Source organism: Pipistrellus kuhlii, unplaced genomic scaffold (genome assembly GCF_014108245.1).
Source record: "Pipistrellus kuhlii isolate mPipKuh1 unplaced genomic scaffold, mPipKuh1.p scaffold_m20_p_22, whole genome shotgun sequence".
NCBI lineage: Eukaryota > Metazoa > Chordata > Mammalia > Chiroptera > Vespertilionidae > Pipistrellus > Pipistrellus kuhlii.
In genome coordinates this window covers 4,980,819-4,997,668 of record NW_023425521.1, presented here as the reverse complement: position 1 = coordinate 4,997,668, position 16,850 = coordinate 4,980,819, and the positions used below count along the sequence as shown (strand labels likewise).

General features: G+C 45.5%; 2 protein-coding genes across 4 annotated transcripts; both read left to right on the top strand.

Annotated features, from left to right (window-relative positions):
• Positions 1-4: 4 nt before the first annotated feature.
• RUNDC1 (RUN domain containing 1) lies at positions 5-16,273 on the top strand. Of its 2 annotated transcripts, XR_006742486.1 has the most exons (7): positions 5-556; positions 5,061-5,219; positions 6,527-6,725; positions 7,182-7,301; positions 7,700-8,617; positions 12,380-12,386; positions 16,269-16,273. XR_006742486.1 is itself a non-coding variant. In XM_036451221.2 (5 exons), exons 1-5 carry the CDS (start codon positions 56-58, stop codon positions 8,563-8,565), a joined length of 1,845 nt encoding a protein of 614 aa, XP_036307114.1. In that variant the 5' UTR covers positions 5-55; the 3' UTR covers positions 8,566-8,999. The 2 variants fall into 2 exon arrangements, 1 of the variants encoding a protein (XP_036307114.1); XM_036451221.2 differs by lacking the exons at positions 12,380-12,386; positions 16,269-16,273 and having other exon boundaries at positions 7,700-8,999.
• RPL27 (ribosomal protein L27) lies at positions 12,974-15,963 on the top strand. 2 transcript variants are annotated; one of them, XM_036451274.2, is made up of 5 exons: positions 12,974-13,102; positions 13,345-13,427; positions 14,353-14,522; positions 15,681-15,791; positions 15,885-15,963. In XM_036451274.2, exons 2-5 carry the CDS (start codon positions 13,347-13,349, stop codon positions 15,931-15,933), a joined length of 411 nt encoding a protein of 136 aa, XP_036307167.1. In that variant the 5' UTR covers positions 12,974-13,102; positions 13,345-13,346; the 3' UTR covers positions 15,934-15,963. The 2 variants fall into 2 exon arrangements, with proteins under 2 accessions (XP_036307167.1, XP_045442197.1); XM_045586241.1 differs by having other exon boundaries at positions 15,615-15,791.
• Positions 16,274-16,850: the final 577 nt, after the last annotated feature.

Genomic DNA, 16,850 nt, shown 5'->3' with positions numbered 1-16,850 from the left:
TAGCCATGGCAACCAGGGAGCGCCGCTGACGTGCGGCGGCGGCTCTTCCGGCAAGATGGCGGCCGTCGAAGTAGCCGCAGAGCCGGTAACGGTGGTGGCGGCCGCGGGACCAAAGAAGGCGAAGGAGGAAGAGGAGGAGGAAGAGGAGTCGCTGCCGCCGTGCGAGGCGGTGCGCTGGGCCCCGGTGGGCGCGGTGGCCGAGGCCGGGCCCGGGGCGACTGCGTTCTCGGAGGAGGCGGCTGCCGAGGACCCCGGCGCGGCCCCGGGCTCCCCGCCCGACTCTCCGGGCCGGACGCTGCGGCGGCTGCGGGCCGAGCGGCGGCGGCTGGACTCGGCGCTGCTCGCGCTGTCCTCGCACTTCGCGCAGGTGCAGTTCCGCCTGCGCCAGGTGGTGCGCGGGGCGCCGGCCGAGCAGCAGCGCCTCCTGCGCGAGCTCGAGGACTTCGCCTTCCGCGGCTGCCCGCACGTCCTGGGCTACGGGGAGCCCGAGGACGCCGCCTGCGACGAGGGCGACGGGCTGCCGGGGGACCGGCCCCGGCTGCGGGGCGAGGACCAGGTGAGCAGCGGGGGCCGGGCCCCGAGGGGAAGGGGACTAGGAGGGCTTGGGTGGGTGGGTGACGATGCGGACGGGGATGGAGGTAGCAGTGGCGAGAAGCCGACCTGTCATGGTGAGTACGCGCGTCCGAGACATGAAGCTTGGGACAGGTGTGTGGACAGGAGGACAGGAAGGCCTGGGAACCTGTGGTGAGAGGTGCCCACCGAAGGTGTGATGGCCTGAAGGGCGAAGGAGCTGTGGGCGAAGAGAGTCTGGAGAGGGCTACAGAGCAGCCAGCCAAAGCCGTGCTACTTCCGCTCACCTTGCAGTCACCTTATCCAACACCTGGCGCATTTGCTGGTAGAGTGCCCCGACCCTGGGGATGGGGGAAATTGGCGGGTGAAGAGCAAGTGAATTGGAAATCGTGGGAAATTAGATCTACTCTCTGTCCGTGGTTTCCTGGAATCCAGAGAACCTCTCATCTTGAGACTCTTTGTCTGAGTGAGAGCTTTGGTGAACAACAGGGTATCTTAGTCATCAAAAGGAACACAACTCCTGATTACATGAATTTTCTAATGCTGGTATTTTAAAAACTCCTTCCCCATCCTGCTTAATAACTAGATAGGCTAATGGGATTCCATTGGTAACTGACAAGATTCGGTTAGCCTACCTCAAGAAGTCATGAGAGTCTGTGTACCACACCAAGGAACGTTCCCTTACAGCCTTTGAATCCCTGGAAATGCGCAGTTGTAGAGAGGTGTTAAAGAGACTCACTGTCTTTTCTTCATATATATTATTGATTCCATAGAGGAAAGGAGAGAGATAGAAACATCAATGAAGAGAGGGAATCAGCCGGGACCGGTTTAGCTCAATGGATAGAGCGTCGGCTTGGGGACTGAAGGGACCCGGGTTCGATTCTGGTCAAGGGCATGTAACTTGGTTGCGGGCATGTCCCCAGTGGGGGGTGTGCAAGAGGCAACTGATCGATGACTCTCTCTCATCGATGTTTCTAACTCTCTATCTCTCTCCCTTCCTCTCTGTACAAAATCAATAAAAATATATTTAAAAAAAAAAAAAAAAAAGAGAGAGGGAATCATTCAATGGCTGCCTCCTGCACGCCCCTACTGGGGGTCGAACCCACAACCTCGAGCAGGTGCCCTGGGCTGGAATTGAAACTGGACTCTTCAGTCAGCAGGCCAAGGCTATATTCACTGAGCCAAACCAGCTATGGCTACTACCTTTTTATTCTTTATGTGTGTGTGTGTGTGTGTGTGTGTGTGTGTGTTTTACAGAGAGAGAGAGAGAGTTAGAAACATTGATGAGAGAGAAACATCAATCAGCTGCCTCTTGCACACCCCCTACTGGGGATATGCCCGCAACCAAGGTACATGCCCTTGACCGGAATCGAACCTGGGACTCTTGTGTCAGCAGGCCAAGGCTATATTCACTGAACCAAACCGGTTAGGGCCCACCTTTTTATTCTTAAAGCTACAACCCACAGGTGCTTTCTTCCCACTTAAATTGGTTTTAACCAAGAAGATTTATCAGTAACAGATATTGAATTATTTTCACCTGGATTGTTTCTAATGCAATCCTGTGTTTACTGTTCCACCCTTCTCTCCAAATAACCCACAGCTCCTTGCACAGACAAGGAGCAGCCACGCCAAATTACCAGACTCTTAGGGAATAGAAAGGATGGAAAGAATCACTGTGGGCAGGCCCTGATCAGATGTGAGGAGCACCAAAGGTTCTCTGTGGATTTGCTCTTTTGGTTGTTCATTTTTGCTTTCAAAAACAGAGAACAACTTTGGAGGGGGAAAAATGTAGTGTTCAAAAGTACCTAATTAACAGCTTTGATCTGTGTACAAATATTGATACAAGAGCAGGTAGTGAGGGATATGTGTGAACCAAATGACTGACTGACTTAGCAGTTCCTGATTTTTTCAAACCAGTATTTTATCTCACTTCACACTGGAAATTATCTGTTATTTCCTGCCTTGCACCAGAGCTCCTTGTTTAAATTTGTTTGCTCACACTCCAATAAATAACATTCTAGAACTATTATGGCAAAGTTCAACATTCTCATGATTTATAGCTGGTTTCTTTCTTCTTTGTTTCCATAAAGTTGGGGTACAGTGAAAACACAAAGTTTACCTGGTTGTGCTCCTTGAGCTGATTAGACTTCTAGTCCGAGTTCATTACACTAGTCCAAGGGAAATATGTTTGAAGACCCTCAGTGGATGCCTGATACCTCAGATAATACTGAAAATACATATTGTTTTTTCCTATATATACATACCTATGATAAGGTTGAATTTATCAATTAGGCACAATAAGAGATTAACAGCAATAACTACTAGTGAAATAGAACAATTATGACAATATACTGTAATAAAAGTTTTGTGAATGACTTTGGGCCTGTAGTAAGTAAAGAAAGGATTACCTGAATACAAGCACTGTGATACTGCAACAGTCCAAATAACCAAAATGATTTCTAAGTGACTGATGGGTGGTTAGGAGATACAGCATGGATACCTAGATACTCTGACCAGGCGTCTTCAAACTACAGCCCGCGGGCCACATGCGGCCCGCAGAGGAGTCTGATCCGGCCCGCCGGGTTTTTTGGGCAGTGAGCACAGCCGAGGTGTTACAGTAGGAATTAGTAGTTCATATAGTCCGGCCCTCCAGCTCTCTGAGGGACCGTGATCTGGCCCCCACTTTAAAAAGTTTGAGGACCCCTGCTCTGGACAGAGGAAGATTCAGGCTCAGGATTTCATAATGCTACTCGGAAGAGTACACAGTTTAAAACTTTTGAATTGGCTTATTTCTGGAATTTTCTCCCATCCAAGTACTAACCAGGCCCGACCCTGCTTAGCTTCCGAGATCAGACAAGATCGGGCGCGTTCAGGGTGGTATGGCCATAGACTTATTTCTGGAATTTTCTATTTAATACTTTTGGACCTTGGTTAACTGCAGGTAACTGAAATCACAGAAGGCAAAACTGCGGATAGGGGGTGACTATTGTGTTTGGAATATGCCATTCTGTATGTGATTCAATAACATAAAACCAATGTGTATTGCGAGTTTACCCTGTGCTAGGCACTGTGCTAGGCCTTGCCTGTAAGGAGCTCATAGACTTGGGGAGACAGAATCCTAAACAAATAATTACAATGTGGCATGAGCTAGAGTAGAAGTGTATACAAATTACGGTGGAAGGAATGATCAATTCTGCCTGGGAAGATCAAGGAAACCTTTTAAAGGACAGCTTAAACCTGCACGAAGACTGGAAGAGAAAAAGGATTCTAAGAAAACACTCAGGAAGGATTGCAGAGGGAGTATCCTGAGAAAAGACTTGCTTTCATGTTGAATAAAGGGAAAGCAAGAGCATTGCTTTTTCAATAACTTGAACAAAAGTTAACTTGCTTTTCATTTGTCCTCCCTCACACCTTACTTCTGGAGGGCTTGGTAAGTACCATTTTAAGGTTAAATTTAATATCCTATAGACTTCTAGTTTGAAATGCAGTCTTATCCCTGCATAATGTGCTGGGTTTGCTTTGTTTTGTAAACTGGGAAAACCAGTGTTTGAGTATGTACACATTGGCAAGATTTTGCCACCTTGAAGGGATTATAATCATTTCAATTCGGAAACTACCTGGTGGCCAACAGTGGGAAAGGGAATCATTGCTCAGAGAAACTTACCAAACATTCTTTTTAAAAAACAAAACAAAACACTATTACCGCCCTATCTGGTTTGACTCAGTGGATAGAGTGTCGGCCTGGGGACTGAAGGGTCCCAGGTTCAATTCCAGTCAAGGTCATGTACCTTGGTTGCTGGCACATCCCCAGTATGGGGTGCAGGAGGCAGCTGATCGATGTTTCTAACTCTCTATCCCTCTCCCTTCCTCTCTGTAAAAAATCAATAAAATATATCTTTAAAAATAAATAAATAAATAAATAAACACTATTACCTTCCCAGCCCCCATTACTTGGCTTTGGATTCTTTATTGCCCCAGATCTGCTTTTATTCTTTTGGTTTTGTAGATGTCTATAAAACATTGAATGGACTTTAAATCTTAAAAAAACTGGTTATGAGTTGTAAAGCCTTTCTCTACACCCTTACCTCCAGATTCTCTGCAGAAAATATTCAGGAGTTGTTCTGTGGTAATTGGCTGTGGGAGATGGCATGGCTAATTCCTGGGAGGCTGTCTTGGCTAAGATAAGGTGTCTCACTCCTAACTAGACTTTTGAGAGAGAGAGAAAAGCAATCTTAACAAAAGGCCCATTGTATTCATATCCTATTTCCAATGAGAGACAAATATTTTCTTAAAGAAAAAAACATTTAAGAAATTTCCCTGTATGAAATAATTATTCTTATTTTTGAGCCTATCTTATAAATTCTGTATTTCATTTGGATTATTTAGAAATGTCTTATATTTTGCTAGTCGTTATTGGTTTGAGAGAATTCTTGATGTGCCCTGAATTTTCCTTTTCTTATGAAACAAACCTAAGTATTTTCTCATCTTAGAGTGAACAGAATAAACGGGAACGTCTGGAAACCCAAAGGGAGAAACAGAAGGAACTGATACTGCAGCTCAAAACCCAGCTAGATGATCTGGAAACGTTTGCCTATCAAGAGGGCAATTATGATTCCTTACCACAGTCTGTGGTCTTGGAAAGACAGCGGGTAAGTAGATGCCACCACTACCTAAACACTGTTCCTTCCAGTGTTGATTCTTTCCAACATTTATTCTCTCCCAGCTTGTTTGTCCTGGGCCTTACTGAGAATCCCTTTGCTAGCCCAAATCAAAGGGAAATTTTACTATTTTACTATTACAGTCCTTATTCACACAAGGAAACACGAGTTCCAAAGCTTTATAATATGATGATTGAACTCTACCTTTTTTTTGTTGTTGTTGTTGATTATTATTAATAACTAGAGGCTCTGTGTATGAAATTCGTGTACAGGATAGTGGGAGTGTCCCTCAGCCCAGCCTGCACCCTCTCCAGTCTGGAACCCCTCAGGGGATGTCCGACTGCTGGACATCCCTCTCACAATCCAGGACTGCTAGCTCCTAACCACTCCCCTGCCAATCTGATTGACGCCTAACTGCTCCCCTGCTGGCCTGATCACCCCCAACTGCCCTGCCCTGCTGGCCATCTTGTGGCGGCCATCTTGTGATGACGTGAGGGTGTTGCACAAGGATGTGAGAGCCACCTAGGCTTTTATTAGTATAGATAGTAGTAGTAATAACAGTAACTCTTTCATTTGGTCATTAAAATAGTTCTATTTGAGCAGATCATACTATGTAAACTAGCTTTCCCCCCCATAATTAGTTGATAATATACCAGGAATCCAAACTGACTTTAATGCTGTATTTATTTAAACAACTTCTGGGTAGGCAGGTAAATCAGCTAGTAGAAATACAGCTACAGCGTCCCCTACATGTTTGTCTGTCCTTTTGATGTGCCTATTTCTCTGCCTGGGTTGGAGTTGCATTACCAAGATTTGATTGTTCCTATGTTGTCAGTAGGATATTTTGGCTGTAATATAACTTAATGTTTTGTAAAGATTTTTCTTTAGTAACTTAGAGTAGAACAAGAAGGGTTGAGAAGGACTAGAAACTGAGAGAAACCAGTATTCTCTTGGAGACATTGGGGGAAGCTAAGAATGAGGATTTTTGGATCATCAGCCACTTTGGATTATTCATACTGTTAGTCACCTAAGTGAAAGTTGCCTGGCCCAGTAGAACATTTGTAATTAGAAGAGCCATTTCTGTCAGACAGGAACCAAAGGTTCTTGTTACTCCCAGAGAAGTAAAAGTCTATTCTTACCTAATAAGCAATTACACCATTTCTCTCACGAATTTGACCGTTCTTTGTGCCTTTGATTTCTATTTAAGGGTAGGAGGTATACCAGTAAAAATTATCTTTCTTCCTAACCTTCTCCCTGAAAACTCCAAAGGGTGTGTTCATTGCTTGTGGTCTTGATAGGTGATCATAGATGAATTAATAAAGAAACTGGACATGAACCTGAATGAGGACATCAGTTCACTGTCTACTGAAGAGCTTCGGCAACGTGTTGATGCAGCTGTGGCTCAGATTGTAAATCCAGCCCGAGTGAAAGAACAGTTGGTTGAGCAGCTGAAAACTCAGATCCGAGATCTCGAGATGTTTATCGACTTCATCCAAGGTCAGAGTGGCAAGGACAGATGTTGTGATAATTATATATAAATACTAATACCTAAAGGTGCCAGTCTTTTTTTGTTGTTGTTGTTAATTTTTTTTTATTTTATAAAGGTGCTAGTCTTGATGTACTCTTTAAGGGGTTTGATCCCTTAGTAAGGGAGCTAGCATGGTGAGTAAGCAGATAGCTAAAATCTCACTCTGCCATTCACTGGCTTCATGTCCTTGAGCAGGTTCCTAACCTCTCTAGTCCCACTCTCCTCACCCATAACATGATTCATTCTTTCTTCACTCAGCAAATATTTTTTGAGCCAACTACTATATACGAGTCACTGTTTTATGCAATTAAGTAAGATATATTTGTAAGTCTTGTCATGTAGTAGGCACTAGTAAATTTTCTTCCTATGAAAATCTGCCATCAGGGGCTAAAAAAGTATCTTCTCTCCATAACTTCTGATTGTAGATGAAGTGGGAAACCCACTGCAGACGGATAATGGACACTGTGAGTGCAAGGCCGGTGGGAAGACAGGGAATGGCTCCACCAGAACTGGCAGCAGCAGACTGCCTCCAAGAAACAGCAAACGTAAGTACAGCTCCCAGATTAGGCAAATCTATAGAGACAGAAAATAGATCAGTAGTTGCTGAGGGCTTATGAGGTTGGGAAGAAGGGTAATGGGAAATGCTAATGGTACAGGGTTTATTTTGGGGATGATGGATATACAACTCTCTGAGTATACTAAAAAAGACACTGAAGTGTACACTTTAAATAGGTGAATTGCATGATATGTGAATTATATTTCAATATAGCTGTTATTAACTCAAAAAAAGGAAGTCCAGTGACATCCTTGGTGGCTCTTGGCTTCATGTGGGACCTGTATGTAGCTCAAAAGCAAAGCAATACTTGATCTCAACTTGTGACTTACTGAATGTACTTCTGTGCTATTGTGGCCCTAACTGATGAGTGTTGGGTTTTCCAAACAGCGAAGGCGGAAGACGTGAAGAAAGTGCGGGAGACGGGGCTGCACCTGATGCGGCGAGCACTGGCAGTGCTCCAGATCTTTGCTGTTAGCCAGTTTGGTTGTGCCACAGGCCACATCCCACAAACCCTGTGGCCAACGGGCCAGGCTGACAGGGACTACTCTCCCTTACTGAAGAGGCTGGAGGTGTCAGTAGACAGAGTGAAGCAGCTAGCCCTAAGGCAACAGCCTTACGGCCACGTCATCACCTCTGCCAACCTCCAGGACCTCTCTCTGGGGGGCAAGGACGAGCTGACCACAGCTGTGCGGAAGGAGCTGACCGTGGCCATGAGGGACCTGCTGGCCCATGGACTGTATGCCCCGTCACCGGGGATGAGCCTCGTCATGGCCCCCATTGCCTGTTTGCTGCCAGCCTTCTCCTCGGCCCCCGAGGCCATGCATCCCTGGGAGCTCTTTGTAAAGTACTACCATGCGAAGAATGGCCGCGCTTACGTGGACTCCCCAGCCCGGAAGCTCTCCCAGTCCTTTGCCCTGCCAGTGATGGGAGGCACTGCTATGACTCCCAAACAGAGTCTGCTGACGGCCATCCATATGGTGCTGACAGAGCATGACCCTTTTAAGCGCAGTGCGGACTCAGAATTGAAGGCCTTGGTGTGCATGGCACTGAACGAGCAGCGTCTCGTGTCCTGGGTGAACCTTATCTGCAAGTCGGCATCACTCATCGAGCGCCACTACCAGCCCTGGAGCTACATGGCACACACAGGCTTTGAGAGTGCCCTCAACCTGCTCAGTCGCCTCAGCAGCCTCAAGTTCAGCCTCCCTGTCGACCTGGCCGTGCGCCAGCTCAAGAACATCAAGGATGCCTTTTGATGATAGTGCGCTGGCCCTACCCCAGCACCTTGTTCAGTAAAGATAGATTGCTGTTGAACACTTCATTATAAAATTGACTCTAGAGCCGCCCAGTTTGGTCCTCAGTATTTTAGCCTTTTTAGTTCTATGTCATTCAGCCTGCATACTACTCCAGGACTGACCACAGATGGGCAAATTGTATCACTTTCTAGAAAACCAAATGAGTTCCCAACACTACTGATTCAGCATTGTTTCATGTATTAAATTGGCAGCTGCACTTTATGTCTGCACTATTACATAGTGCATTTTAACTTAATTTTTCCAGCAATATATTATTTAAGATGTATTGTTGAAAATTCATTAGAATTAGTTTTCCTGTGTAAAGCAGAATAAATGTATAATGTTGTGGAAAATGATATATCTGTGGTTGCTAATAAAAAATAGTATTTTGTGTAGATTCTCTGTAAGGACCTCAGAGCCCTTGGCATTGATTTATAAGTCCATCTGGGCATTATCTGATCCAGGCCATTTCCTCAAGCTGTGTCTGGTCCTGGCCTTTCTCCCTCTTCTCTAACCTCTGCCCTGGATCAACACAGTTTGATGGTAGTTTTCATCTCCGTAAATAAATTCGCTAAAAAGTGCCCTTGGCTTTATCATCCCATCTCACCAGGCCAGCAGTCACATCCCCACAGCAGATGTCACCACACCTGCCACTTTTGGAATTGGCACTTTTAAACCTACTTGGATATTATTTAGGGTGGGTAATAACTGCTGTAGTCATATGGCATAGCTCTGTATCACACCAGTATTATCTTTCTCTAATCCTCAAAAACTACTTTGTATTAAGGCTTTGTGGGAAATATTTTTGTTTGTGTTAATCCTAATTTTTTAAATTTTAAAGAGAAACATCAATGATGGGAAAGAATCATTAATCGGCCGCCTCTTGCATGCCCCTACTGGGGTTCTAGCCTGTAACTTGGTCATGTGCCCTGACTGGGAATCCATCCAGAGACCTCTTGGTTCATGGGATTTGAACTTGAGTTGCCTGAATCCATATCCTATAGTCTGTACTCTTATCATGTTACCTCATTGTATCTTGTGGCTTCTAGATCTTCTGTTCTTCTTGTCTTTTTCCAGCCCCCTCTACCATCACTTCAGGGAAGAGAAGGTATTTCCCATATACCTGCCAGAAATTTCAGCTGCCAAAGGACAGGCTGCAGGGAGATTGACAGATAGCCATTGCTCTGCTGAGTTCATAAAACCAAGATGTGTAGAGAGAGATAATCCCATCAACAATCCAGCAGTCAGATGATCTAGTCACTGTTATCTGCATTATATCTGAGGACAGTTCTGCCCCTGGTTTAGGGTGAGGCAGTCAGGATGTGGGAGGAGAGGAGGAACAGTCAGCCCAGGTCTAAAGTATAGAATCAGCCGAAACCGGTTTGGCTCAGTGGATAGAGCATCGGCCTGCAGACTGAAAGGTCCCGGGTTCAATTCCGGTCAAGGGCATGTACCTTGGTTGGAGGCACATCCCCAGTGGGGGTGTGCAAGAGGCAGCTGATCGATGTTTCTCTCTCATCGATGTTTCTAACTCCCTATCCCTCTCTCTTCTCTGTAAAAAATCAATGAAATTATATATATATATATATATATATATATATATATATATATATATATATGTTTTTTTATGTGTTTTTTTTTTAAGTATAGAATGAAATGGCCATGGGTATGTATCCAATGAAAGTACAAGGTTTGTTGCAAAGATTTCTAAGGTTCTCTATTCATTATTGAGTGCCTACCAACTGCCTGGACTAGGCTAGATGCTGAGGAAATATTTTATATATATATATATATATTTTATTGATTTTTTTACAGAGAGAGAGGGATAGAGAGAAACTCGATGAGAGAGAATCATCGATCACCTGCCTCTTGCACACCCCCTACTGGGGATGTGCCCGAAACCAAGGTACCAGGGATCATAAGAGGTTGGACTTTGAGTAGTTGAGCTGGATGGAACGCCAGTGGTACAGGAAGTATATGGAGGAGTCAGGAAATTATGTTGAAGGGAAGGAGTGAGAGTTCAAACTTAGATACAAAGAGCCAACAAAGTATATCAAGCAGACAAGTGGTAGACTTGAGAGTTGTATTTAGAGAAATTTCTCAAGATCTATACATCATAGGGCTCCACTCCAGACCTGAATTTTGAGTTGGAGATGTATCTTTAATAGCACCCCAACCAATTCTGACCCATACAAAATTTTGAAGAGGGACTGGAGAAGAAAAAGAACTGGGGCTGGATCATTTAGGGAGCAGGTGGAAAAGGATAGAAAAAAAGACTTAAAAGACATAAGGCAAAATTCACAGGGTTTAGTTAGTAATTTATTTTTATTTTTATTTTTTATATATTTTATTGATTTTGTATAGAGAGGAAGGGAGAGAGATAGAGAGCTAGAAACATCGATGAGAGAGAGTCATCGATCAGCTGCCTCTTGCACACCCCCTACTGGAGATGTGCCCGCAACCAAGGTACATGCCCTTGACCGGAATCGAACCCGGGTCCCTTCAGTCCCCAAGCCGACGCTCTATCCATTGAGCCAAACCGGTCTCGGCTAGTTAGTAATTTAATTGGGAGAGTGTTTGTGAAAAGAGTCCAGGCAATTATAAAATCTTAGGGTTAGGTTTCTATTTTCCAAGGGAGCAACAGCAAAAGAGGCAGAAGCAGATGAGGTTGGGAGAAGACCATGGAAGTAAAAATGGATAGGGTAATGTATTATAGTGGGAAGAACACTGGATTGGAAATGAGGAGACCTTGCTCTGTGAACTTTGCTGCTGTAAGAACTGTCATTTTTTTAAAATATATTTTTATTGATTTTTTTATACAGAGAGAGAGTGTGATAGAGAGTTAGAAACATCGATAAGAGAGAATCATTGATCAGCTGCCTCTTGCACACCCACTACTGGAGATGTGCCCGCAACCAACATACATGCCCTTGACCGGAATCGAACCTGGGACCTTTCAGTCTGCAGGCCAATGCTCTATCCACTGAGCCAAACCGGTTTCGGCAGAACTGTCATTTTTTAGAGGCCAGAGTAGATCTCTGAGGTCCCAACACTAAAATGCCATATTCCAAGTTAAAGCAGGAAACATTCTGGTTGAATATAGAAATATAAGTACATAGTTAGGGGAATAAACCATTAGAATGGGGTCCTAAGACCTGCGGGAAAAAATTGGTCCCTGGAAAACCTCAAAAATTGATGAAACCCTGATTTGCCCAACATCTTGCCCAAGACCAATCCTATAAATTTTTCAGTGTTCCGATAAGCAAAAACTGTAAGACGGTTTCTCTTTCTTTTGGACTTGGAAGACACCCAAAGAACCATCTAAAAACATTTCTCCAGCATTGCTGGGTGTGGCTCAGTGATTGAGCATCAACCTATGAACCAAATCACACACTGATCGATAACCAGTCAGGGCGCATGCCAGGGTTGCAGGCTTGATCCCCCGGAGAGGGCATGCAGGAGGCAGCCTATGAATGATTCCTCCTCTCCCTTCCTCTCTAAAATCAAGAAAAATATATATGTATTTTTTAAAACTTCAATAAGTGAAGAAAATAATTCCGTTTGAGAGCCAACTAGACTTGAATTCAAACCTAAATTTGAATCCCATCTCAGGTAACATCCTCTCTGAATCTGTTTCCTCATGTCTACATGGGAAGAAAATAGCCAAGATGCAGAATTGAGAATTAAAAAGGCTGTGGACTTACCTAAACTGCCTAGCACAGAGTTGGTGCTCCGTATAGTGACAGGGTAAACAGTACAGGCTCGGGACTGCTAGAGTCTGCGTCCCAGCTCCACCACTTACTAGCTGTGGACTTGGGGCAAATTAATTTCTCTAAGATACAGTTTCTTCAACTGCAGAAGGGAAATAATAATACTTATCTCCTAGTATTGGTATGAGCCTCAACTGAGGTAATATACGTAAATAGATTAATTCGATTTAGCAAAAAGTAAACAGCTGCTATCACCATCATTGTCTTTCACTTCCTTCACTGCCTAGTTTGCAATGTCTGTGACATCACGACACTCTCAATGTCGGGGGCAAGTATCCTTGTTTGATTCATGTTCGTCTCCCCTTCCTTACGATCAATAGCAGTTCACACAGTGGACATTAAAAAAATAAAAAATAAAAGTTTTATTTTGCTCCCTGACTATTCCAAGGCAAAAAAAAGTAAATTTCAAACTGTGTCCCCTCCTAGCGTCAGAGAAAGGAACTACGACAGGCTGGAGCATACAAGCCTTCCTTGCTCTTCCATGGGTAGGCGATAGACGGCACTCCCTGGCTCTTTTCTTCTGCGGGATATACTAATAAAGTTTGATTTGAATAAATAAGCAGCCAGGCCCTGCTTTCCCCACAGAAGCTTCTTCCGCCAGGGCCTCGCAGGAGGCGGGACGAGACGGAAGGGGCGGTACCGGAAGTGATATCACCCACCTCCGGGGTGAAAGGTTAGCGGAAGTGCTGTTCTTTCTTTTCTGCTCTGGGCCCGAGTGGCTGCGTTCGGTGAGTAGAGCCTTGGGCAGGTTCTTCCAATCCACCGCCATCCGCGGCCTGGGGGTCGAGTTGTGGGGTGGCTGCGAGCACCTTCCATTCCTCTGTCTCTGGCGGCTTCGTAGCGGATTCTGTCCCGTGATCAGGGCCCGTGGGCGGCCTGGGCCAGGACGATAGTAAACGCAGCCTGAAGTTCCGAGAGCCCGCAGCCTGGGCTTGCGAATTTCTGACGGGTCCCTTGTTCCTCTCCGCAGAAATGGGCAAGTTTATGAAACCCGGGAAGGTGGTGCTGGTCCTGGCCGGACGCTACTCCGGACGCAAAGCCGTCATCGTAAAGGTACCATCCTCGCGAGCCTGTACGCCCGTGTTTCCCCGTATGGGGCCGGTTTCGGAGGAGCTCAAGCTTGGAATTCACGAACTAGTTTGGGGCATGAGCCATTGAGCATTGCGTGTAGGGCTGTGGGTGAATGCATGAGGGCTTTTGGAAGAGGAAAATGAAAAAACAAGTTGACTGGGCACCTAGCACAGAACGCGCCCTCTACCAAAGAGGCTTTAGATAATAATAATAATAATAATAATAATAACAACAATGGCCAGCGCTTATTGAACCCTTGTTTGCTGACTGATACACTGCCTTACAGATGTTTTCGTGCCCAATCCTTGCAGTAACCGTAGAGGATTATTATTCCTACTGCTAAGGCTTAGAGATGGTCGGTAATTGACCTGAGGTCAAGCAGCTAGTAAGTGCTGCAACTGGGATTCTGTAAAAGGAGGAATTGTTTCTAGCAAAAACGGTCGTTTAGCGTATTGCAGCCTTTCACTGTTCGCCTTGTGCCCACATCTTTTAGCTTCTTGAAATGTCCCTAAGTCTGACCTCATATAGCACTGCCTTGAGCTGTTCGGGGGGACACTGGAACTCCTGGTTCCCCTCCCCCCACCTTCTTGAGGCTGGAGTTAGGCTGCCTGCCTCTACTCCTAAGAACCAGTGCTTGGCAGGTCACAAAGACTTCATTCATAAATGATAACTGTTCTCATTTTAAAACCTCTTAACTTCCCAGGAGCCCAACTTCTTCCTGGTGGGCATGAATGCCCCCTAACCCTTACTACTATGAGCATTTGGCATAGCACTTAGTGTGTCTGCTTTTTGTGGCTTTTCTCTGTAAGACGGTGGGATGGAGATGATCTTTCTGTAGATGCCTGCCTCTGCCACGGGGCCTAGGTGGGCTTTAAGTTGACACCAAATGTAAACCTTGCTCATTTAGAACATTGACGATGGCACCTCGGACCGCCCCTACAGCCATGCTCTGGTGGCTGGAATTGACCGCTACCCCCGAAAAGTGACAGCTGCCATGGGCAAGAAGAAAATTGCCAAGAGGTCAAAGATCAAGTCCTTCGTGAAAGTTTATAACTACAATCACCTCATGCCCACAAGGTGAGCATTTCAAGAATGGGAATAAAAGTGACTTTTTACGTTTCTTTTCACCCTTTATGCCTTGCTGAATAAGGAGGCAACCTTGCAGCCATTTGCGGAAGACGATATTTTCAATTTGCCACAAAGTGGCTGTGGTTTGCCCCTTTCATACATCTTGGGACCATTTCCATGTCATATCCTTTGGTGGTTTCCCTCGGTTTACCAAGCCTAATTTAAAGTCTCCAAGCTGGCTCTTTGTCTTTCTTACATGAAAATTCTAAAATGTCGAGTAAAGATTTGTTTCCATTCACAGTAAACACAGGCATGGGGTCTGGCCTGCCCACCTCCTCCGCTGTTCCAATTTCACACACAGTTATTATAGGCGATGAAAGTCTCACTGGACTGCCAGGCCCTTTGTCTCCTGCCTTTCGCAGTATTGTTCAGCGCATCTCCTATCCTGGTACGAGGGTTATAAAGGAACTCAAGGTTTGAAAGAGACCTGAACAAGAGTTGCCAAACCCAGCAGCATGTGCCTTAAAGTTCGTTACTTGGGACTTGTTCACCCTTAATGTGCTGGCCTAAGAGAGCAGAGCCCTTTGCTGTGTGCGGGAAAGCTGTGAGATTTCCCAGCTCTTGCATTGTCATCACGGTGGCGCCCTGCATAGGCAGAACTTGAACAGTACTAAATACAATGGCTCTAAATAGAAAGCTAGCCACCCACTAGGAACCAAAGTAAAGTTCTAATACAGCCCTGACCGGTGTGGCTCAGTGGATAGAGCATTGGCCTTCAGACTCAAGGATCCCGGGTTCGATTCTGGTTGAGGGCATGTACTTGGTTGCGGGCACATCCCCAATGGGGGATATGCAGGAGGCAGCTGATTGATATTTCTCATCAATGTTTCTGACTCTCCCTCTCTGTAAATCAATAAAATATATATATTTTTTAATTCTAATACAGTGATGGTTCATAGCTAGGACATAAGAAGTTGGGAAAATAGACGGTGAAATGTGAAGTTTTCCAGTGGCTTAAATTTATGTAAATGAGTTAGAGATTTCCAAAGCCTCTCGTCAGCGCTCTGGGACAGCTTTTGGTGGTTTTCCCTGTGGAGGCAGAGCCTGGTACCTACTGTCCTCGGAGGGCTGGGGTGACTCCGTCCAACTCCCCGCCGCTGTCCCCAGGTACTCCGTGGACATCCCCCTGGACAAGACCGTTGTCAACAAGGACGTTTTCAGAGACCCTGCTCTGAAACGCAAGGCCCGGCGGGAGGCCAAAGTCAAGTTTGAAGAGAGGTGAGTTGGGCTTGGGTGGTGGGTGTGGTGTTGCTCAGTCCCGTAAAGGGAAGTGTGTCTCCCTCTTCATCGGTGTCCTTGTTTTCCCACCAGGTACAAGACCGGCAAGAACAAGTGGTTCTTCCAGAAGCTGCGGTTTTAGATATTTTTTGTTTCTGTCATTAAAAATCCATAAAAATATCCCTGTGTCTGCCTGTTGCATGTATTAATTGTTTATCTGGGTCTGGGAAAGGATACTGATAAGATAAAAGGCTGGGGGATGAGGGGCTACAGAAAAAAATACAGAAGTTAAGTCTGCCTCTGCGACTTCAGCTAGTTCTCCGCTTGGTAATCCTTTAATGAGCTGCTTCCCAGAAGGGCTACAGTTGACATTTTTAGGTGCAGAGTTTTAGAGTTCTTGGCATCCCTGACCAGCTCTTTACAGCCTTAGAGAACCTGTCCACCCACCACCGACTAGGACAGCCAAGAGCTCCTGAGTGGATGTGCACTCACTGTTTTGTATTGAGAACTGACCTGAGGTTCTCAAACCGTGGTTAGCACTGGTGGTTGGTCAAACCCAAGTCCCCCGATGAGTCAGATTTATTTAAGAATTCCTAGCAAGTTGTCGGGCGATGCTGGTGTGCTTCCAATGAGGGCCCCTCGGTGGGGCCAGGCCAAGAGCAGCCATTTCTAGTAGGACGGGGAAGAGGTCTAACAGCCTGGCTAGCAGAGACTGGCCTGTGATTGGGCGGCAACCTATGAATCCGTCAATCCCCAATAGGGGATGTACAGGATGCAGCCAATCCTGATTCTCATTGTTTCCCTCTAAAATCTATTTTTTAAAGAAAGGGTGTGATTCTCAGGGCTTGGGATACTTGTGACCATGTTTTTACGAATGAGAGGCTCTCCAGCTGAACTGGTTCTCAGTCACAAAGAAGGATCCAGAGACCTATTGGCCAGGCCGGAGGCGCACTTCCATCTGGGGTGGGAGCTACGAGAAGGGCTCAGTGAGTTACCGGTGTAAAAACCCTGGACTAGAAAACAATGGGAAAGACTGTTTTATGTACTTTAATTTGGCTC

What these genes read in the sequence shown, in the direction of transcription:
- RUNDC1 (XM_036451221.2), top strand. Translation starts at nt 56, where the DNA reads ATGGCGGCCGTCGAAGTAGCCGCAGAGCCGGTAACGGTGGTGGCGGCC. An exon ending in GGCTGCGGGGCGAGGACCAG is followed by an intron (nt 557 to 5,060) that starts GTGAGCAGCGGG and finishes TTCTCATCTTAG; the next exon opens with AGTGAACAGAATAAACGGGA. An exon ending in GTTTATCGACTTCATCCAAG is followed by an intron (nt 6,726 to 7,181) that starts GTCAGAGTGGCA and finishes TTCTGATTGTAG; the next exon opens with ATGAAGTGGGAAACCCACTG.
- RPL27 (XM_045586241.1), top strand. Translation starts at nt 13,347, where the DNA reads ATGGGCAAGTTTATGAAACCCGGGAAGGTGGTGCTGGTCCTGGCCGGA. An exon ending in AATCACCTCATGCCCACAAG is followed by an intron (nt 14,523 to 15,614) that starts GTGAGCATTTCA and finishes CTGTGGAGGCAG; the next exon opens with AGCCTGGTACCTACTGTCCT. An exon ending in AAAGTCAAGTTTGAAGAGAG is followed by an intron (nt 15,792 to 15,884) that starts GTGAGTTGGGCT and finishes TTTTCCCACCAG; the next exon opens with GTACAAGACCGGCAAGAACA.